The sequence below is a fragment of the Channa argus genome, chromosome 16 (genome assembly GCF_033026475.1).
Source record: "Channa argus isolate prfri chromosome 16, Channa argus male v1.0, whole genome shotgun sequence".
Taxonomy (NCBI): domain Eukaryota; kingdom Metazoa; phylum Chordata; class Actinopteri; order Anabantiformes; family Channidae; genus Channa; species Channa argus.
Window position 1 is genome coordinate 12260829 of NC_090212.1, and position 23694 is coordinate 12284522.

Consider the following 23694-nt stretch of genomic DNA (forward strand, 5'->3'; position numbering starts at 1 on the left):
AAACGTCAGCAACTCAGACGCGTAATGTTTAAGCACTAGATTTTAGCAGATGATCAGGGTTGTGGGATGGTTGGACACACAACCCTTAATCCGTGTAATCGTGGGGGGGTTTGAGCCTTAGAGTCTTAATTCAGGGGAAAACAAATCAGAACCTATTTGCAGTGAGGTCATTGGTTTACGCGATAGTGGCGCGGCGTTGTAAGGTTTACTGGCGGCTAAAGCAAAAATTATGTTTACTATTTAATCAGACCTTGAACACAATCCAATAAACGATTGTCTAGAATTTTGACAAACAAACAAGACGCGTAGTAGTGAAAATGAAATGAAAAGGTGATTGATTTATTGAGTTGCCTGTTAGTACTTTTGGGCCAAGCTAAAGTCATACGCTTTCCTACCAGCAAGCTAGCAGCAGCGCTCAGAGCTCACTCAAAATGAGCTTTTCACGGGAGATTAAGCGTAAGTGTTGTTTTACTTTCACACGCATCTACGAGTTGACGTGATTTATTTTCCCATACATTTGGATTCTTTACTTTGTCGATTGGAAACATTTTCATGTGTGATCATCCCGCAGAGCTACAGAAAGCAAAAAGCAAAGCCCAGACCAATAACAACTTAAGGGAGGAAGCCAGTATCTGCAATCAGCTTGGGGAGCTACTGTCCAGAAATGGTAAGATGTTTTTACGGCGATCATCGGGATGAAGTTATCAGTCTAGTTGCATCTCGTGTTTCATCTCGTAGGCATGCACTATTTTGATTTTTGCTATTGGACTAATGAACGTATGAGTACTGCCAAAATGTGCAGAGGGCATTTGTCATCCGCAGCAGGGTTAGTCGACACCGGACCTTGAGTGTCACTGTCCTGCTTGTTTTCCAGCTGCCCTTGTCCTGTCTTGTCCTGATCCATGTAATCAGCAGTGGTAGTGGTCAGTGGACAATGACAGTTTAGGACCAGGGATGTCTACACCTAAATAAAAATGGCACACCACGCTCAGATCAAAAATAGTGATATGTACATAACTTGCAAAATAAACACAGAAATAAATTAGGAGATGTGTAATTTTTTTTTACCACATCCCGCTCTCTCCCTTTCTGGAAAATGTGAATATTTCCTCTTTTGAATTTCTTGTACTTTGTCTGATTCCTTGCATATTTCAGGTGATTATGAGGCTGCCATTAAGGAGCACCAACAAGAGTTGTCTCTCTCTGAGGTGCTCAATGATGTGATTGGACGAGCAGTGGCCAATCGTAAGATAGGAGAGTGCTACGCTGAGATGGGAAAAATTGAAGCTGCATTAAAAGTGATTAGATTGTACTTTTGCTCTCAAACATACCTTTTTGTTTTATTTCGTTGTTTGGATGTTAAAAGTCTACCATATAATTTCTAAAGTGCTTCTTTTGGATTTGTATAACTTAATTATAATGATTTTTCATCATTCTGCAGAGGATCACTATCCTACAAGGAAATTTAGGAAGTATATCAAGGGTTCTATGTATGTTTTTCTTTTTTAGCACCAGCGACGTCACTTGGACCTGGCTCGTTCTGTCAGAGATCACGCTGAGGAGCAAAGGGCCCTGGCCACTATTGGTCGAACCTACCTCTTCCGTTATGAATCTGACCAATCACGAACCAGTTTAGAGCATGCAGAGGAAGCCTTCAGGAAGAGCCTGGCCATCGTGAATGATCGTTTAGAAGGTATGTCATATTTGTCTATGGGTTTTTGTTTAACCTCAGGGATTTGTAGAGCTTATCTAGTAAGTAAGTTTGTAGTTTTTAATTGGTTGTCTTAACATTTTTTTACTTTTCTTGAATCCAGGCAGTGTACCAGTGCGAGAGATTAGTGAGATGAAGGCTCGTCTTTTCCTCAATCTTGGTCTGGTCTGTGACCATCTGGGGGAACCCAAACGCTGTAGCGAGTTCATCCGACGAAGTGTCTTTATTGCTGAGTATGAACCTCCTAAACTATATTTTAATACATCAGTAAAAACTAAGGTAGCACAATGGTATTATGTCAGGAGTATTTATGTTTAGTATAGGGGCTTTATTATGAATGATAAATGATAAAATGATAAAAACATGCATAACCTGTTGGTAAAAGTTCTATCTTTTATTTTCCACCAAATACAGAAAGAGCCAGCTGCTGGAGGACCTGTACCGTGCAAACTTTAACCTGGGCAACATCTACTTCCGTAACGGTCAACACTCTAATGCAGTGCGATGTCTAGGACAAGCCAAAGAGTGTGCCAGAAAGATTAAAGACAAGTTTAGTGAGAGCGAGTGTTTTCACTGCATAGGCAAAGTATGAACTATTTCCTGGGGAAATTAATGCGGCAAGAGTTGATTCTCCCATCTTTTGTTAGGGTAGCTCCGCATTTTGTAATTTTTTCATCCTGATGACATTTATCCACAGGTGCAACTGTCACTGGGGGATTTTGTAGCAGCTAGACGATACCTGAAGAAAGCTCTTTTGCTGGGTTCCCAACAGCCACTGGACAGACAGGCAGTGAAGAAAGCTTTCAAATATGGTAATAGAGCTGGATTGATACACCCACTCTTTTTTTTTTAATTTTTTTATTGAATCTGTTGAATTAATATATTTTTATGTGTATGTATTACAAAGACAGCTGGGTTGATGGTCTAATTTATTTTTTCCAATTTTACAGCGGACAAGGGCTGTAAATTAGAGGAAGAGCTTGGGGAAGATCAGGGAAAAAGACTCAGCTCCCATCAGACGGTGGAGCTGGCAGAGCAGCTCGGGGACCTCTATTGTAAGATTGGCTGCTACAGCAAAGCTCTGGATGCATATCGAGCACAGGTAAAAAACATCAGATTTACCAGGGGTTTTCTTTTATTCATTCCATGATTGAATATCACTACACTGAATGATAATCTGTACATTTGTGCTGTTAATGTCGTGTAGCTAAAGGGTGCAGAGGCAATGGGAAAATCTCCAAGAGAGCTGGCAGTCATCCATGTGTCCCTGGCTGCTACCTACACAGACCTGAGACAGTACAGCAAGGCAGTGGAGCATTACAGACAGGAGCTGGCTTTACGGCAGGGAAGCTCCTCTGAGGTATACTCGAACAATCTTCATGTTTACCCTGCGTTAGTGACCATTATTTTCAGCATTACTAAGGTTTATTTGGTTATATCACAAAATCACATCTTGCTAATATTGGAAGAAAGAACAATATTATCCTTGTGGGCATTTTCTAGAAAAACACCAGTTCCATCACCCTCATGACTGTGGGTGAAAATCTCACACAGTAATTGTAGTTTTAATTAACAGGTTATGACATAAAAAATAAAATAAAATAAATATAATTCAAATTGGTAAAAAAAATACCATTATGACACAAGTGATGATAAATCTTAGGAGGCTGTCTGTATTAGAATATGCATCTTATCACTTGTATGCCTCTGTGTCAGGAGTGTAGCACGTGGCTGAACATTGCTGCAGCTCAGGAGGAGAGTGGCGTTCCCTCAGAGGAAATAGAGAGCAGCTACAGTACTGCCTTGCACTGCGCTCAAAAGTCCGGTCAGGCCAGACTACAGGTGAGAGGGAGTTGTGAGCTTAATTAGATAAAGTCTCCAAAAAAATTCCAAATGAAATAAGAGACTGATTATGTATTAAGAAAGTATTAATTTCTTTCTTTTCTTCTCTTTTCTTTTTTTTTTGGTCCTACAGAAACGTGTGCTAAGGCTCTGGCTGGTCTCCCAGAGAAAAAGTGGCTCATCTTTTGCTGATGAGACTGAGGCAAAGCTGCAGGAGCTGTGTGCTGCTGAGGGCTGGAATCCAGATGGTAGCGAAGGTGAGGAGGATGAAGAGGAGGAAATGGACAACAGTGAACCTCTGGATGACAGTGATGTTGTCCTTTCAGAATCAGGTAGGTAAACTGTGGGTGGTTGATTTTCCAGAGGGGTTACTGGCCTTCTATTGGATATATATATTTTCCTAAGCCAGTTGTTATTTTGTGCTTGTCTATAATGATTTTTCATCTTCTTTCTAGATGAGGATTTGGAGGGTTATGACAAAATGGTAGCAGGGCGAAGGAAGACAGGAAGGGTGAGTTATATATCATTTGTCCCTTCCCTGTCTTAAAACTCCAATGTTTTACCGTTTGCTTCTTTTTGGTCTGTCTTCCTGGTCTAGTGGAATAAGAGGAACGAGAAGGGTGAAACATCACTGCACAGAGCATGTATAGATGGAAACCTAAAACAAGTGCAGTTTCTGGTGGAACAGGTGCGAAAAACAACATTTAACATTTTTTGTTAGAAAAAAATACTGCCCTTTATCACAAAGTGTGTCTAAAAAGGCAAAACCGATAGTAAACTATAAAAGTCCAGTAACATTTAAAGGAATAAAATCTACTTCAGGAATATATGAAAGCTTGTTAAATATTTACTATCGTACTCATTTCACTTAATCTCAAAAGAGAGTGTCTCTGCTCAGCTATAAATAATTTATTTATAATAATAATAATTTAGGAAATGATTGCTCATGAAAATGAAAGACTTAAAAGAGAATCTAACATCAGCACACTGAATTGTAGCATAATTACGTAATACCTGTCTTTATGTTAGGGTCACCCAGTGAACCCCAGAGATTACTGTGGCTGGACCCCTCTACATGAAGCCTGTAATCATGGTCACTATGGTAAATGATTTAACATATTGGATTTAGGCTGTTTTAAATGTACTTTGATTAAAAAGAGGGATTTTTTTTTTCCTTTATCCAGACATTGTTGCTGTGTTGTTGGAGCGTGGCGCTAACATCAATGATCCCGGTGGTCCCTTATGTGAGGGAGTGACTCCTCTGCATGATGCTCTTGCTTGTGGCAATTTCAAAGTTGCAAGACTCTTAGTGGAACGTGGGGCTTCTGTCACTCTACGCAACTCCAAGGTTTGTGTGTTACATGTTTCTTAACAGAATAGTCTTTAACTCATCAGATATGATTGATATCACATGAGCAGTAAGAGATTTCCCCTTAAACTGGATAAGAGCTTTTGCAATTATTGTGAAAAAAAGGAAAAGACAGCAAGAAGGAGTTTAAAGTCTTTTTTGAATTTTTTTTTTTCATTATCTTTTGTCAGGGTGATGCAGCAATGGACACACTGCGTCAGTGGCAGAGAACATACAGCAGAGAGCTGGACCAGGACACTAGGCAGGAGTGTATCACTACAGAGAGACTCCTTAGGAAGGCACTAGCAGGGGGAGGTGAGGCCTTTTGATCATCATACAGTTTTCAAGATTTAAAAACATTTATTAATGCCAGAGAGAGTCTGGTTTGCACTGTTACAGCTGCTCTCTGCTCAGTGAGAGGACAAAGGAAAGAACTGTGTTTGTTTTGCCTTTGCCTTTTTTCCAACGCTTGTTTTTTCCACATCTCTCTGTTCAACACAGTGGCTGCTGCTCCGACCCCAGCTAAGCCTTTCGATGCCCTACAGGACAGCCAGCTGTTTGATGCTGAGAACTCAGAGCCACTGTTGTCCTCTGGAGGGGGCTGTTCATCCAGCCAAGACCGGCCTAGAAACAACAGGCATTCAGAGGTGAATGCAGTACCTGCTAGTCCCAAAAGGTGGCAGGGCAATGGCTCAACACAGCGGCATAGAGGCCGAGGAACTGAAGCATCAGTCCTTTATGGGGTAATGTCTGGTGAATGCTTTATGTATCAGTGAAATTTTGTCTCACAAATGCTTTGAATTCCTACACATCCACAGGTACAGAGTGTACATCAAAGCCTGGCCTAAAAAGATTTTTACCTAAAAGTCACAAAACTAGTGAATCTGGTTCAACAAATGAGACAAAAATATGAGCACTTCTTTATTTATTCATTGTGGAACATTATCCAATTTTAAATATTTGTCTATGTATCAAACGCCTTCAGAAACAGGTGTAACCATTTTTATTAACACATCAGTTTGGAGGGATTTTAGTCCATTTCCCCTTACAGATGAGCTTTAGCTCAACAATGTTGGTTGGTTTCCTTACATAATATGTAAGGAAACTGCTTTAGGTTACCCCAGAATTTCTATAGGAAAAGGTTCAGGGCTTCCAAAACATTAAATATCTTCCTTTTTAACCATTTCTTACTAGATCTATTTATGTGTTTAAGATTGTCGTCATGCTGCCCAATGCACTTTCTTCTGAGCTTCACAAGTGCTTTGACATTTTTCTGTAGAATTTTCATGTACAGTGCCGTCCATCCAGTTCACAGGTTCATCAGTGATGACATCTTGGTTCAGAGGCAGCAAAGCAGATAGTTCCACCACCATGTTTCACATGATGGATAAGGTTATGCCGGAATACAGGGTTTGGTTTTTTCCGGACATAAAATCCGAAATCTCCTTTGTCCACATCATATCACACTTCTACAAACTTGTGCTTTCACGATCAGGCTTTCGTAGTAAAGACTTGAGATTTCTCTCATTTCAATGAGGCAGGGCCTCCCACACTCACATCTCCCTGTCATAGCATTAATGGAACTCCGCTGAAGCTAATTACCCCTTCAAGTGAACTGATAATTCTACAGGTTCACATACTTTTGCCACATAAAAATGTGCATTTTACGTTTAGGAAATGAACAATATAATTGTCTAATTGTTTTAACTAGATTACTTATATTTTCCTATACATATGTGATTTTTATTCCCCAGAATGACAGCAGCTCCTCAGATGAAAGTGATTCCGAATGCCCTGTCAGTCCTCTGCGTCCCGTTCGCCCTAGACCCAGTTTTCCAGCGGCCCCAAGTCAAAAGAACATTCCCCTGAACAAGGAAGCTGGGTCCGTGTCCAACTCAGGTCGAGAAAGTATCAAAGAGGCCCCTGCACCATCTGTCTTTGCACGACAGGAGTATCACAGTGCCATTCGAGGCTTGGGCAGTGCCAAAACTCTTCTCCAGGGTCTGTCACATTCGCAGTTCTCCAGTACAGATCCTGTTTCATCTAGCAACAGATCAGCTCTGGTTCCTGAGGAGGAGTATCTAGCCGATGACTGGTTGGACGATGATCTGGGAGAAATTCAGCCAAAGAAGAAAAGGAGGATTCGAGTAGAGCAGAATGGGATCAGAGTTGAGGACACTGACTCACTTTCAGCATCCAGAAATCAGAACAGGCAGTTTAATTCAGACACATCCTGTAGAGGTAAGGATTTGCTCCTTATTTTCTTTTTCCTCCACCTTTTATTTGCTTCTTTGTCTTTGATTATGATCTCCTTCTTTCGGGTTCTGCAGTTCCCTCCTCTATCCGGAGTCTCTCACTGAAAAATAATGGCACTCTCAAGCCTCACCAGGTTAAAATGACTCAGATGCCTGGAATGGTGAGATTGGGCAGAAGGGAAGTCGGCAGGCCAAACAGCCCCACCCTTACAGCGGATGACAACATGAGACCTGAGACCCCACCAACACAAATTCTCACTCAGGTTGGGAGAGAATGGAGTCAGTATTTTTTGCAATGAACAAATATATTATGTGTTAAAGGTTTAAAAGGGTTGAAGTTTAGAAAGACACTTCAAATTACCAATGCTTATAACTGGAACATCATTTGTCAGAAGACAATCTTCATTTATGATTAACTTAACACATTGATAAATTGGGCTGTATATAAAAAGGCGCTGCTCAAAATCCATATTAAGACTCCACTGATTCTTGGATACCACCAGTTGTTTTAGGAATATAAACTGACTTGGGTTGTTTTTCAACTCTCAAACTGTGAAACTGTTTCAGAGAGGTGTTGAAACATTTCTTTAGAAAGTTGCAGTTGTGTTTCTAAAACATCATTTACAAACTATTATTAATCTTTATGTTCAGTAGTTAAGGTTTGGTCATCAAATGCATAAAAATGCATATAAATGTTTTGTTATTAGGCAAAGTGTCTCCAGGGGAAATTGAAATTTTGTGTTATATAATTATACTCAAAGAATTTATGTGAAATATGTAGATTTGTTTTGCGTGCAATTATGTTTTTTGTTTTTTCTGTTTTCTGTTGGGAAATTATTTCAGCATCTTGCTCAAACATTGGCTGTCCCCATGCCCACATCACTGCCTCCACCAATCAGAATGAGGGTTCGAGTTCAGGAAGATATTTTCCTTATCCCGGTGCCACAAAGGTTGGTGTGTCTGTTTGTCAAACTAGATAATTATATATATATATATATATATATATATTATCTTATATAATTTTAATATAATATATAATACTTTTGTAGGATTAAACTCAGCACCAGTTTTTTTTGCATGCTTCTGACCACATCCTGATCACCCCCACTGTGTTGCAGTGAGTCAGACTCCTGCACTGTGTCGTGGCTCTGTGAGCAGGCAGCTCGGCGTTACTACCAGAAATGTGGCCTCCTACCTCGCCTCTCCCTGCAGAAGGAAGGTGCTCTTCTCTCTCCACAGGACCTGCTGCTGGCTGTCCTGCACACCAATGAAGAGGTGGAAGCAAACCTACATAAACTTATTTTTACTTTACTTTTTGTCAAGATAGAATTACAGTAAAGCAGTAGGGCATCAAGCTGGGATACAAAACTCTTCTAGATTAAATCCCCATCCACACACCATGTGTGTTCTTGAGCAAGACAGTCAGTGCTGGCTCTCTAGCCTGTGGTTGCCCATTGCTCCCCCCAGGAGGATGGGTTGAATGCAGACAACAAATTTTATTGTAACATGCATGTCCAACATGTATAGGTGCTCAATGATGACAATAAAGCTGGTATGTTTCAGGTTGTGGCTGAAGTATGCTCCTGGGATCTCCCTCCTCTCCCTGAACGCTACAAAAAGGCCTGTCAGAGCCTGGCAGTTGGTGAGAAAGACAAACAATTTCATACCGTACGAAAACAGGCCGTCAAATTTTGGTAATAGTTATAAAGTGAAGTGGATTTTCTTTGCGCTGCAGATGAGAACAAACGTGTCACCCGGTTCTGCGAGGTTCAGGATGGAAGCTCCACTGTATCACTGTGTGGCCTCAGCTTGGCCCCCTCTTCCCTCAACCCACTGCTTCGTGCCCTAAAACTTCAGTCCAGCATTACCGAGCTGCGTATTTCCAGCAACCGTCTCCAGGACAGCCTTCTCCCTGAGCTGGTTGCCACAATAATCACGATGCCACGACTTCGGCTGCTGGACATTTCTGGCAATCACATTACAGGGGAAGGCATGGAGAAGGCAGTGAATGCTTTAAAGGGGCAAAATCATCCTGCGTTTCCGGTAAAGACCTAATTTGGTCAAGCCTTTTATTCCCTCTTCCTGGGCAATTTGTTGCAGCTGGGCAGCTTGTGCTCAAAATTTGGTTCGATGTCTGACACAGTTTTGATCTTGGCTATGTTGAAAATTTTAGTTACATTATAGTTAATTAAAAATGATTATTCCCTACATTATACTACATTAAAAAATACACCCTAAATCACAATCAAACATACTTTTAATTATTTATCAAACAGATGAATATGTGTGTAGCTCTTTTGACACACAAAGACCACCACCACAAACACCAATTCGAAAATAACACTACTTTTCAATGCTCTGTATAACACAAAGTAAATTTTTAGCACTTTTATTTTTATGTCCTCTACGCAACTAACACAATGAAACACATTGCCAAGAAACTTCAGAAATCAGAAATATCCGACCAGATGGCACATTTATTTAACAGATGTTACACTGCATAAAAAGCACTTAAATGGTATTTATTTAAGCCTGCAGATGCATCGTGCAATTAGTGTTTTAGAATTTAAGCCTTTTGTGGCACCTTGGTTACTGTGACTACTCACAGAAGCCACAGGTGCTCTTTGTGTCACAGATCATATCTCATGTACCATATTAATATTTTCCATCACATCTGAAGATGACATATCATGCAAGTATTTTAACACAGACGTCTATCTAATGCATGCTCCATGCTTTGGATACTTCCTATAGTGCCTGGAGGAACTTGATATCAGCATGAACCCACTGGGTGACAGTGTGACAGAGTCACTGTCCTGTCTGCTGTCCTGCTGCCCTCTCTTAGCCAAGCTCTCTCTGCAGGCCTGTGGCTTCACTACACGTTTCCTGCAGCAGCACCGACTGCTGCTAGCCAGCGCTCTGACAGGTAGTATTCCAAGACATACAGTTTAAGTCTATTTTTTTCCCACATCTCCTTTAGCTTACTTAAAATCATACTGGGAAGCTCAAAGAATGTTAAGTAATGGGGTGGATCAGGTTTGGTTCACCTTGATAGGATAGAGCCTTTAGCTTTTGCAATGTGTGGCTGAACAGTTGCCTTGTAAAGTAATCCTGGTTCATCAATAATACTCTGTTTTCTTATTGGCATCACATGAAAACAAAGGAGTTGGAGCACAACAACATACTGTATCATGGGCCTACAAGCCCAATGTTTAAGATTCTCATATGTAGATGATTAAAAGTTTCCAAGTTTCAGCTTGGAAATTGTTTTTGTTTGGTGCTATTAAATTAATAAATTGGTATCTGTATCTTTCAGCCACATGTCACCTGAGATCAGTGTGTCTATCCTACAATGCACTGGGCTCCACAGGCTTCGAGCTGGTGTTGAAGACGCTGCCTCTTCACTGTCTTACACATCTGGACCTGTCTGCTGTCCGCAGGGGTCCTGGTGATTTTGTGGCACTGGAACACCTCACCACAGTCCTATCACAGGTGCACACATAGAAATCATTCAGGGAATTTTGCAAATCTACCAGCAGTAAATATCTTATATCTTTCTTATAGGGCGACTGTTCACTGACCCACCTTAGTTTGGCAGCAAACGGGTTGACAGACAGCAGTGTAGCCACCTTGGCCAGGTGTGTTTGTTGAACATTCTTCCTGTGAACACCTTTTGTAATTTTTAATTATGCTGTAATAATTACTTCTAAGTATGCTGCCACAGCTCTTTACATTCATTTGTGTAAAAATGTGTGTGTTTTCAGAATTATGGTCTTTTAGTGATTTGAATAATATAGTGTGACGATGTTCTTCTGCATTAACACAAGACCAGCTGTCAACATGTACTTTTCTGAGTGCTTTTTTTAAAAAATATCTTCCAGAAGCCTTGTTTTATGTCCATCTCTTGTGGATTTAAACTTGTCTGGAAACCCGTCTGTCACCTCAGCAGGACTTCACAGCCTCCTGATCTCGCTCAGAGAGGCTGGCCGACCTTTGACCCTTCTAAACCTTCAAGGCAAGTAATATATTTGTATAAGTGCATTGTCTAGATACTTGCACTCACGTATAGACTTTGAATTTGTGTTTGTGCCTTTACCTTCACACTTAGGTTGTCAGGTGACCGGCCCCTGGGAAAGTGCAGATCTGGATGGTTTGTCGGAGCTAGTCAAGGATCTTCGTCTTTGCTGTCAGGGACTCAACAAGCTTGACCGGCAAGCCTTAAAGCAGAGCTGGGATAACTGTCAATCACATGGACACTTCATTGACCGGCATACCAAGTGCCTGCTCTCTGCTGCAGCCTCCCTATGAAGAATAAAATCTGAAATCTGCTTCATGGACGATGGAAGATTTTTACAACTGAATCTTGAGCCATGTAAAATAAGTGGGGTTGTGTCTTACTCAGTCCCAAGCACAAGGGTTTTTTTTTTTTTAAAAAAAAAGGTGCTTGTAGTGTTCACCATCACCTGAAGCTGCCCACATACATCTTTAAAAGGAAAAAACTGCACAAAAAGTAACCAGTGACTGAGTGAATTACTCATGGGTGTTTTGTTTGCCTTCTTTATGTGACCGTGTGAAAGCCTTGGATGTATAGAGACTGTTTATGTTTGTCAAGATGCACATTTGCTGTCAATTCAGTGAATTATTGTGTGACTTGATATGAAAAATAATTAAAGTGACTCGCAATGCTTGTGGCTTGCAGTGACCTATGTTTATTTTATGAGGAAAAAGATTGTGAAGATTCATGTATATTCCAAACCTTATTAATTCATCTCTCTAACACACTATATTTATTTATTTATATTATTTATTTATTGATTTATTTATTATAAATATTTATATATGAGTTAGATGAGAATATATATATATATATATATATATATATATATATATATATATATATATATATATATATATATATATATATATCTCTATCTATCTATCTATCTATCTATCTATCTATATATAGAGATATATATATATATATATAATCTATCTATCTATCTATCTCATTTTCTATAAAGTGCAGATGTATTAAAAAAATGACAGTATGTGAATTTTGGTCAATAAATTAATACATAGATTAATGAAATTTGAAATTCAAACATTTATTGACAGAGGCAGACATAAAATATGCGAAGTACACAATACTAAATGCTGAGGCAAAGCGAAAAAACAGTGTCAGTGACAACCACAAACATTTACGGTTTCTGTTTTCTTCTTACAAATTAAATGCTGTTTAGTTTTTATTCATGCATGCCACATTATAATTATTAATTAATTATAATCTGTGCATCTTCATTTCCTGAAAAGATGAGCAGGTCAAACAACTCCTTTGGCCTAAAGAAGGAACAGTAACAAAAAAAATAAATAAATGCACAAATTATCAGTCAAAATTACAGTTTCTACATTGTGGTTTTGTTTTCAGAATTTCTCAAGATACGCTGTTTGTCACACAATACACATGATTAACATTAATTCAGCGTGATGCATAACTGACGTTATAAAGTGGGATGTATTAAACAAAATGCCTCAACATTGTTTTTGTACAATAGGTGTAGTGTAAATGTGAGTGTATTTTAGCTGAATTACTGGTGAAAGCGTCAGAGCAGTTTATCAATTTATAAGTTTTAGATCAGTTGAACTATACAAGAATTGGCTGGTAACTCACTTGCAGGCTTTAACGTTGACACAAATTGTCCTCACATCATCAGTGGTAGTGACCTCCTCAATTAATTCACCAAGGTGGCCATTCACAAATTTGCGGCACGAAGATTTTAAGAGGCCAATTTCATTGCAGACAACCAACAACTTTGCTTTAATGCTCTGTAAGAGTAACGAATACATTAGTTCTGTGGTAATCTGATTACATCCTTTTGTTGTGAGGTTTGTAGACATTTCATTTTACCTCTGCTGTGGCATTTTTTCCTATGATTTTCTTCACCTTGTTCATAGCCCACTTACAGGCCCAGCACATACCCGGAATCTGCAAATAAAAGTGACGCATCGTTTTAATGCTGATATACAAATTGATTCTTACCAACAGTCATACTGTGTCTAGCTGGGCTTCGTTTCATGTTGAGAGAATTTGTGAATTGTTAGTAGTCCAACCAAATGGGGATTGTGTCAAAGCTTCTGAGATGTTGTAATTTAAATAAAAATGAAATTAAATTAGTGGATTTTTCACAAAAATTGAACTTGTGGTTTTAAAGTTCTGGCTGATAATTAGTTACGCCCCTCTCTAGGGGCTCGGGGTGCAACATACAAGTATGCCCTGTCTGATTGGCTGGATTGTGGGGGCAGTACTGGAAGCTCCAGCCTACACTATAGTTTTTAAACTAAAGTCGTAACACATTTTATAGAGGCATTAAAGCGATTCACCTTAACTGGCTAAACCACTAAATAGCTCCTCCATCACTGATGCGTGGTTACTTAGTCTTCGCAGTAACACTATAAATTCTAAAAGTCCTACTTTGGTGAATATTTTATTTACCTTGCCAGCTTCCATAGAGGTTTCCATGTCCACCTGCTCCTGATCGTCAATGTTGACCTGAAAGCTTCGCCCATGTACTGTCCAGACTGTAAAGGAACAAAGTACAGTAATCAGTGTTTAAGTACACATTAAATACATGCAAAACATGGAATATGGGAAACAGAACGCAGCAGGACACCTGAACATGCCACCAACATGCAAACAAGGATGACTGGCGACATTTCCATTGCTGAAGTTGGGCAGAGATCTCTGAGTTGGATTGATTGTGTCTGTATTGACCAAGCTTTTATTTGTGCAGAGTTGAGGGGCGAGGCAACAGCCCTACATACGGAAAGTCAAACCACAACCGTCAGAGTGAAGACCATACTCACAAAAACACTTCACACCTCCCTCCCCCCCAATGTCATCATTTCTTGTAAGTGCATTTATTCATTAAGAAAAGGTGTGTTGAACTAATAATTCACTCATGACAAATATTTTATCGAATAAGACTGTGACTCGGGTTTCAACGCAATTCCACAAATAACAATAGCATGCTCACTTCAGCCACATTGACATGCAGTAGATATTTAGCATGGTGTGCAAACATTTGCTGCAAATGACATGAAGTGTCATTGGTTTTGTAGAGGTGTAAAATGTAATCATTATCATTAATGAAAGGAGGATGACCATTACAGAGGTTTTATTGCATCTATCCAATATCTGTAACTGGTTATCCTGTTTGGGGTCATGGGGGGACTAAAGCCTATACCAGCTGTTGGGTGAGACGCAGGGTACACCCTGGACAGGTCTCATGTCCATCTCAGGGCCAACACAGAGACACACACACACGCAACAACTACAGGAAATTTAGAGTCAGTAATTAACCTAACATGCATGGGTCTAGAGTGTGGGAGGAAACTACATTACCCAGAGGAAACCCACCCCAACACATAAGGGATATGAACAGCATTCTAGCTGTGACGCAGAAACGCTAACCACTCCACCACTAGTACTATTATTTGAATTTACATTTAATCATTTGGCCTTTATTGATGCTTTTATGCAATACTTACAACTAACCCTTAGATGAAGAAGCTTAATTTAAATAGAAAAATATAGTATAGTCCCACCCTTTTATTTTGTAGGGTCATTTATAGGTTATTTATTTTGCAGGGTCAGCAGAGGCCTAAGCAGAATGCCAATTAAATACTTTCTGAAACAGAAATTCACACAATGTACACAAAATAATAATAAATTAAATAAATAACTTTTGTTAATTTCCTTTTAAAAAGTCCTGCCAGTAGATTCCCAAAGCCCAGTGTAAACAGCCATTAACAAGCAGAAGCCATCATGTACTTCATGTTATGTCAGAAATCCTGTGTACGTGCTAAACATTTCCTCTGATTTAAACACCTGTATAAATGTAAATCAATTCTGCAAATATGTATTCAGATTTGCTATATCTAAGTACCTAAGTACAAGTTCTTAATGTGCAACACCCCTGACCTCAGAAAAACTGTGGAGGAAGTTTCTAGCTGGAGGGAAGTTTGTATGTCACTGAAGCAATATGTTTTATAATTCTGACTCCATGATAAAGCACTTTTAGATACTAGAAAAGTATTTGAGTACTTGAATTTTCTGGTGTCTTTTCATACAAACTTGACATGCTTTTGTTTTGCACTTTCTTTATTGGTTTTCTCACGATGAATCATAGATCACCAGCAGAGATAAACTGTTTATTTCATGCTACACCATGTTTACTGTAACTCACGCATGTGAACAAAATGAAAAAACACAACATACGATGGCATTTACTGGGGAGGAATCAGACGAGCTTGTTTGACTAGGAATCTACAAATGCTCCAGACAAGAATGGTGAGAATCTTACGTCTTCTTGTGACCGTAAATTAAACATGTGATTACAGACTAAAAATATAGTTTTATAAATACATAGAGGTGTTGTCTGGGTATGAATGTGTATACACACGCTGGATTGTCAAATGTATGTTTCTTTAATGGTTTCACCATAAAGGAATGTTATTTCTATTCAAAATGTGTGCAAAGTATTCATCCCATCTAATAAACTATAAATAGAGGTCACCCTTATAAAGATCATTTCATAATGGCATGATTCTCACTGTCTTATCAAACAAAATGTAACAAAGACCATTTTAAAAAGCTGGTGGGCTGACCCACACTGTGTCACTGCAATTCCTAAAGCCATGCTGCATGCTACAAATATTTTTACCTATCTCTCTAACCATCTGCTTGAAAGTGTTTCTTTCTCTCCATCTGCCTATCATGCTCTCCACTCTCAGCAGCTCAGTCTTCCTGTTTTCATGTTGTCCTTGTTTTTTTCTCCTCCTGTATGCTTATTTCCGTTTTCCTATATATGAGTGTAAATGGTGAGCTTGACTTTTACCTTGCGTGTTTGTATACACTGTCCTTGTTCCAGGTCTTTGTAGTGAAGGTCATATGGTTTGATCTGTTTTATGGCACCTGGTCATTATAAGAATATATATTTGCTATTCGAAATTTGTCATTCTCGTTGCCAACATTGTTCATCAATGTTGACCTCAATCCTTCTCCCATGTACTTCCCAGACTGTGAGGGAATAAAGTAATCAGTGTTTAAGTATGCTTGTAATATGAAACATGTAATATGACAAACAGAACACAGGTGGACACCTTAACATGCCACCAACATGCACACAAGGACATTGCTGAGGGTGAGCAGTGCCCTCAGAGTCCGAATAATTGTGTCTGTATTGTTTAAATTTTATATTTGCAGAAGTGATGGTCGAGAAAACAGACGGAAATTCAAACCACATTCACCCGGCGGTTGTGGTTTAAGTTACAAATCTTTACTATCTGAATATCATTCACAATTCTGCTAACATGTCTGTTGGACGATTGGATGAGACTCCACTGATTCTTGGATACTACCAGTTGTATCAGGAATATAAACTCACTTGGGTTGTTTTTTTAGTCTCATTTCCATTTCAAATTTATTTTGGATTTAGGGAATACATGTAAGGCAGTTTAAAGTCGAAGATTATGATCATTTTTTTGTTGAAACTGTTTCACAGTTGCACTTGTGTTTCTAAAACATAATTTACAAACTATTATTAATCTATATTTTCAATAGCTAACATTTGGTCATCAAATGCATAAAAATGCATATAAATGTCTTGTTCTTAGGCAAATTTTCAATTTTTCCAGGGGAAATTGAAATTTTGTGTTATTTAATGTACTTTGAGAATTTATGTGAAATAAGTACATTTGTTTTGCGTGCAATTGTGTTTTTTGTTTTTTATGTTTTATGTTGGGAAATTATTTCAGCATCTGGCTCAAAGGAAGATATTTTCCTTATCCCGGTTCCACAAAGGTTAGTGTGTCTGTTTGTCAAACTAGATAATTCTATATATCTTATCTTATATAATTTTAAAATACTTTTGTAGGATTAAACTATTGACTCAGCACCAGTTTTCTTTGCATGCTTCTGACCACATCCTGATCAACCCCACTGTGTTGCAGTGAGTCAGACTCCTGCACTGTGTTGTGGCTCTGTGAGCAGGCAGCTCAGCGTTACTGACAACAACAACAACAACAACAACAACAACAATAATAATAATAATAATAATAATAATAATAATAATAATAATAATAATAATAATAATAATAATAATAATAATAATAATAATAATAATAATAATAATAATAATAATAATAATAATGGGATGATGATGACAATAAAGCTGGTATGTTTCAGGTTGTGGCTGAAGTATGCTCCTGGGATCTCCCTCCTCTCCCTGAACGCTACAAAAAGGCCTGCCAGAGCCTGGCAGTTGGTGAGAAAGACAAACAATTTCATACTGTAGGAACACAGACCAACAAATTTTATAAAGTGAAGTGGATTTTCTTTGCGCTGCAGATGAGAACAAACGTGTCACCCGGTTCTGCGAGGTTCAGGATGGAAGCTCTACTGTATCACTGTGTGGCCTCAGCTTGGCCCCCTCTTCCCTCAACCCACTGCGTCGTGCCCTAAAACTTCAGTCCAGCATTACCGAGCTGCGTATTTCACGCAACCGTCTACCACAATTATGGAAAGGCGGACCCAAGTGAGGAGACTGAGAGGGATTGACTAAACAGAACTAGTTTATTGGTAAAAATCAATAAAGAACAGAAAATGCTCCTAACAGGAGGGTACAAAGGAAAACATGAATTACAACAGAAATATGCTGAGCAACACGGATCCCAGGGAAACAACTTTGAACACAAAACCCGAATGAAAGCAAGACAAAACCCAAAAAAAAGACAAACCTAAATCACCCGACTGAGAAACCCGGCTAACACTAAAAAGTAATGGGCCAAAATGAGCATAAAGCACACCAAACAAAATAAGACACAGATGAGAAACATAAACTACTAGACCAGAATGAACACATGGGAAAAGACTAAGGAAACTAATAAACAAAAACACACCTAACAAAATAAGACATGGTTAAGAAACAAAGAACTAACAGCACTGAACATTAATCTGCGGGGTAACTCAGGAAACAAAATACAATACAGAAACAATAGGTTTAAATACAAACTATGAACTAAAAGATGTATGCAACAAAAATATGAAGCAGGAATTATCAACGAAACAAAATTGCACTCATACCTAAAGGACTAAGAACCAAGCCCACCAAAAATGCTCACACAGAAAAATAACTAGGAGACAGGATGGGAAACAGACCAAACCGCAGACAAATGGTTGCTAGAAAACAGAGTCTGATATACAGGAGTCAGGAGTTCTACGATCAGGTGAACCAAGCGTTCACAGCGTTGGCTGGGGGTGAGATGATGAGGATCCGGCAGAGAACTGTGGGGAAGGCTGGACATAAATAGTGATGGGAATAGGTGCAAACAATGAGGGATAATAACCGGAAAAGCTACAGAACAGTACTAGGAACAAAAAGGAATAAAAGTCCAAAGGGAGGAAGCGTAACGGGAGTGTCAGATCATGACATCAACTTTGTTCTGTACTTACTTTATTACTTAGTAAAGTAATTAAATTAATAAATTGGTATCTGTATCTTTCAGGCACATGTCACCTGAGATCAGTGTGTCTATCCCACAATGCAATGGGCTCCACAGGCTTCGAGCTGGTGTTGAAGACGCTGCCTCTACACATTTGGACCTGTCTGCTGTCCGCAGGGGTCCTGGTGATTTTGTGGCACTAGAACACCTATCACAGGTGCACACATAGAAATCATTCAGGGAATTTTGCAAATCTACCAGCAGTAAATATCTTATATCTTTCTTATAGGGCGACTGTTCACTGACCCACCTTAGTTTGGCAGCAAACGGGTTGACAGACAGCAGTGTAGCCACCTTGGCCAGGTGTGTTTGTTGAACATTCTTCCTGTGAACACCTTTTGTAATTTTTAATTATGTTGTAATAATTACTTCTAAGTATGCTGCCACAGCTGTTTACATTCATTTGTGTAAAAATGTGTGTGTTTTCAGAAATATGGTCTTTTAATGATTTGAATAATATAGTGTGATGATACTTTTCTGAGTGCTTTTTAAAAAAAATATCTTCCAGAAGCCTTGTTTTATGTCCATCTCTTGTGGATTTAAACTTGTCTGGAAACCCGTCTGTCACCTCAGCATGACTTCACAGCCTCCTGATCTCGCTCAGAGAGGCTGGCCGACCTTTGACCCTTCTAAACCTTCAAGGCAAGTAATATATTTGTATAAGTGCATTGTCTAGATACTTACTTTTTACAACTGAATCTTGAGCCATGTAAAATAAGTGGGGTTGTGTCTTACTCAGTCACAAGCACAAGGATTTTTTTTTTTAAAAAAAAGGTGCTATTCTATTTTATAGTTTGTAGTGTTCACCATCACCTGAAGCTGCCCACATACATCTTTAAAAGGAACAAACTGCACAAAAAGTAACCAGTGACTGAGTGAATTACTCATAGGTGTTTTGTTTGCCTTCTTTATGTGACCGTGTGAAAGCCTCGGATATATAAAGACTGTTTATGTTTGTCAAGATCGACATTTGCTGTCAATTCAGTGAATTATTGTGTGACTTGATATGAAAAATAATTAAAGTGACTCGCAATGCTTGTGGCTTGCATCTACCAGCAGTAAATATCTTATATCTTTCTTATAGGGCGACTGTTCACTGACCCACCTTAGTCTCGCAGCAAACGGGTTGACAGACAGAAGTGTAGCCACCTTGGCCAGGTGTGTTTGTGTTTGTTGAACATTCTTCCTGTGAACACCTTTTGTAATTTTTAATTATGCTCAGAGAGGCTGGCTGACATTTGACCCTTCTAAACCTTCAAGGCAAGTAATATATTTGTATAAGTGCATTGTCTAGATACTTACAGTCACATATAGACTTTGAATTTGTGTTTGTGCCTGTACCTTCACCCTTAGGTTGTCAGGTGACCGGCCCCTCGGACAGTGCAGATGCGGATGGTTTGTCGGAGCTAGTCAAGGATCTTCATCTTTGCTGTCAGGGACTCAACAAGCTTGACCGGCAAGCCTTAAAGCAGAGCTGGGATAACTGTCAATCACATGGACACTTCATTGACCGGCATACCAAGTGCCTGCTCTCTGCTGCAGCCTCCCTATGAAGAAAAAAATCTGAAATCTGCTTCATGGATGATGGAAGATTTTTACAACTGAATCTTGAGCCATGTAAAATAAGTGGGGTCGTGTCTTTGTCACAAGCACAAGGTTTTTTAAAAAAAAGGGTGCTATTCTATTTTAGAGTTTGTAGTATTCACCATCACCTGGAGCTGCCCACATACATCTTTAAAAGGAAAAAACTGCACAAAAAGTTACCAGTGACTAAGTGAATTACTCATAGGTGTTTTGTTCCCCGGATGTACAGACTGTTTGTTTCCGTTTTCCTATATATGAGTGTAAATGGTGAGCTTGACTTTTACCTTGCGTGTTTGTATACACTGTCCTTGTTCCAGGTCTTTGTAGTGAAGGTCATATGGTTTGATCTGTTTGATGGCACCTGGTCATTATAAGAATATATATTTGCTATTCGAAATTTGTCATTCTCGTTGCCAACATTGTTCTGCAAATATATTTATTTGCTCTACTCTCTAAACAACCTCTGTTGCATGTCCTGACAAGAAGGATCTTTCCTCATGATGTTCCTCACATTTGAGTTCTTGTTTCTCTGTGATAATCTGACTACATCATTTTGCTATGACGTTTGTAGACATTTTCTCCATCCACCTGCTCCTGATCATCAATGTTGACCTCAATCCTTCTCCCATGTACTTCCCAGACTGTGAGGGAATAAAGTAATCAATGTTTAAGTATGCTTGTAATATGAAACATGTAATATGACAAACAGAACACAGGTGGACACCTTAACATGCCACCAACATGCACACAAGGACATTGCTGAGGGTGAGCAGTGCCCTCAGAGTCCGAATAATTGTGTCTGTATTGTTTGAATTTTATATTTGCAGAAGTGATGGTCGAGAAAACAGACGGAAATTCAAACCACATTCACCCGGCGATCACAGTGCAGAATCTCTCAGATGGTTTTGTGGAGACCAACCAAACAAAACCCTCTTTTCACACCTCCGCCTCTTTTGTTCCAGTCAATTCAATTATTTATAAAAGGAAATGATGTGTTGACACAAGTTGTGGTTTAAGTTACAGACGTCACAACTCTGCTAACATGTCTATTGGCATTTTTTTAAAATGTCAATATCATTTGTATTTTTGATTTATTATTGTACTTTAATTAGCTTATTAACACAAGCATCAGCTATGCGCAAAATATTATATAGGAACCAATATATTATATGTCTGCATCTCCAGCTGCTTGTGTTGTATTTTTTTGTCATAATATTTTGTCTGTAGAGACCCCTTGACCCCATTAGGGCCTGGAGCCTGTGCCCATAAGGTCATTCAGTATATTATTTTATATCCATTGCAAAGAAAAAATGTGCTTGCAAAAGTAAAATACTGCCGTTTTATGAAATGTTTTACAAAATCTTTTAATCCATTTATAAAAATGTCAAGGGTCTAACCCCCTTTTAACCCCTTGGCTACCATGAAAAATTATTTTTCTACCCCGATTTGTGTACTTCTCGGCTAGCAAAGTGTGCTGTGACATCGGTGCTGTGAATCAGGACATGTACAGTGGCTCTTTAAACGTACACAAATGACGCGCAGCAGCAATGGTGAAAGGGTAATCTCCAAAGTCATGAGTGTGTCTGATCTCACATTTTCTGTTTCCCTCCCATTCAAACTGGATCATCTATAACATCTTCAAGTTTACTTGAGTGTTACAAAATCATGTCAGTAACCATATGTTGCTGTTACTCTAATAAACCAACAGGGGCTGCTACAGTCTAGTGTCTGTCCTGTGTGTCCTGTTACTGATGACCCAATGTGCATCATTACACCGACACGGAAGAAGAAAATGGGGAAACATTGAAATAGCAAAGCGTCTGTGATTGTCCAAGCTTTCACAGTTAGGCTTAAAATATGTGAGCAGCTGCTTCATAAAGCTGCCAAAACCTCTGAGTCTGTATAGAGACCCTGTCATGATGGACTGTGGGCTGTACAGATTGTCTGGTCTGATGGCTAGGTAGTTCAATTGAGGGAAAATCAGACTGTGTGACTGTGTGAGATGGATGGATGAGAAAGCTGTCTGGTTCAATAGAAATGTCCTGGGAACAACAAAAAAATTTTTTTTTCAAAGTTTTGTTCACTTAGAGCTGTCCGGATCTTAATCCAACCTTTACAAATTGCTGTGTTCCTGCATTCTTTTCACCAGTCTGACTTAAAATCTATTTTCTTATGTAATGACGCTTTCCAGCAGGCTGTTACAATACACCATCAGTCTATGTTCTACCATATTATATATTGTTTATCAGTAGACAAATTGGTATAAAAATTAACATGTTTAAACTGTACATTTAAGATTTATCAGCTTTATATTTGTGTGTGTGATTTTTATTTGGGGAAGGGGAGGGGGGGGACAGAACTGAACATACACAATAAAATAAACACACTAAAATAATCAAAGACATAGTGAAGTCTAAACATGGCAGAAACTCAACAGCAACATTACATTCCAATATTATGACTTTTATTCCATGTTGGCATAAAACGTTTATCTTGACCAGACCAAGAATGGACTGTCAGCCCCAAATATGGGCACAGCTTGGATGAAGTTCCTATTTGTGTTTTGGTGTTTTGTTTTTGAAATGTGTTGGTCTGGAGCTTTAAATTCAATTAAACGTGCGCATTGCAAAGAAATCTTATGTATTCTTGTTTTACGATAATTATTAATTAGTCTTTAGTGTAATCAGAATTGAGAAATAATTTCAGTACAGTGAACTCATGGCACAACGCATTCATCAGGTTTTGCTTAATGTTCCACAGTCGTTTTTAACTCTTTATTCTATCGATAATGATCTTGAAATGTATTTACGATGCTTTACACTTTATGAGCAAACAGGATTTTATCATCACAGATAATGTCATGGTGGATTACAAAATATTTTAAATTGACCAATGCATTCTATATTGATTAATGTTACATTATGACAGCATGAATATGGTTCTTTAAATCCTGATTGTGTGACTTTTAATAACTAATTACAAACATTACATTTTCCATCAAAACTTGAAGAACAATAGTGACATTTTAAACTTTAAAAGGCATCACAGTAAAAATTTTACTTTTATTTTTCATCGTCTTAACATTGCTCTTTAGATTTTTTTTGCACTAAAACTGGATTTTAGCTTTTGCATAGAGAATACCTGATTTATGATCCAATTACAATTCTCATCCCAGCATTCATAATTGCATAATGCATAATTTTTAGGAAATTAGCAAATAATGAGCTTGATGTAAAAAGCTAACTATTGAGCATTATAGGAAAGGGAACCAGCATGGAAATTTATGTTTCTGACTTTAAGAATTAGTAAATGTCCAAATATTATATTATTGAAGTTAATACCTAACACAAAGAAAGAAATGTGAGACAAAAACAAAAAACATCCTAGTAAATGTG

At 38.6% G+C, this 23694-nt stretch overlaps 3 protein-coding genes across 5 annotated transcripts; 2 read left to right on the plus strand and 1 right to left on the minus strand.

Moving 5' to 3' along the window:
• Window positions 1-132: 132 nt before the first annotated feature.
• Window positions 133-11576, plus strand: tonsl (tonsoku-like, DNA repair protein). Of its 3 annotated transcripts, none has more exons than XM_067480340.1 (28): window positions 133-456; window positions 572-667; window positions 1156-1298; window positions 1510-1693; window positions 1815-1944; window positions 2126-2297; window positions 2409-2523; window positions 2662-2813; window positions 2919-3071; window positions 3428-3553; window positions 3687-3885; window positions 4009-4064; window positions 4152-4241; window positions 4583-4655; window positions 4738-4901; window positions 5093-5216; window positions 5403-5644; window positions 6656-7142; window positions 7232-7419; window positions 8000-8106; window positions 8275-8431; window positions 8720-8798; window positions 8892-9199; window positions 9911-10082; window positions 10473-10648; window positions 10721-10794; window positions 11103-11171; window positions 11265-11576. In XM_067480340.1, the coding sequence occupies exons 1-28, from the start codon at window positions 432-434 to the stop codon at window positions 11362-11364; spliced, it is 4161 nt and encodes a 1386-aa protein (XP_067336441.1). In that variant the 5' UTR covers window positions 133-431; the 3' UTR covers window positions 11365-11576. The 3 variants fall into 3 exon arrangements, 2 of the variants coding, with proteins under 2 accessions (XP_067336441.1, XP_067336440.1); XM_067480339.1 differs by having other exon boundaries at window positions 137-456; window positions 11038-11171; XR_010911083.1 differs by lacking the exon at window positions 11265-11576 and having other exon boundaries at window positions 136-456; window positions 10473-10794; window positions 11106-11171.
• Window positions 11577-12240: 664 nt separating this feature from the next.
• nkl.4 (NK-lysin tandem duplicate 4) lies at window positions 12241-13957 on the minus strand. Its single transcript, XM_067479795.1, has 5 exons — window positions 13825-13957; window positions 13647-13732; window positions 13062-13139; window positions 12825-12979; window positions 12241-12493 (listed from the first exon to the last, which is right to left on the minus strand). The coding sequence occupies exons 1-5, from the start codon at window positions 13871-13873 to the stop codon at window positions 12427-12429; spliced, it is 435 nt and encodes a 144-aa protein (XP_067335896.1). The 5' UTR covers window positions 13874-13957; the 3' UTR covers window positions 12241-12426.
• A 2332-nt stretch (window positions 13958-16289) lies between these two features.
• LOC137101721 (tonsoku-like protein) lies at window positions 16290-17925 on the plus strand. Its single transcript, XM_067480461.1, has 5 exons — window positions 16290-16356; window positions 16970-17015; window positions 17165-17220; window positions 17377-17478; window positions 17562-17925. Exons 1-5 carry the CDS (start codon window positions 16290-16292, stop codon window positions 17750-17752), a joined length of 462 nt encoding a protein of 153 aa, XP_067336562.1. The 3' UTR covers window positions 17753-17925.
• Window positions 17926-23694: the final 5769 nt, after the last annotated feature.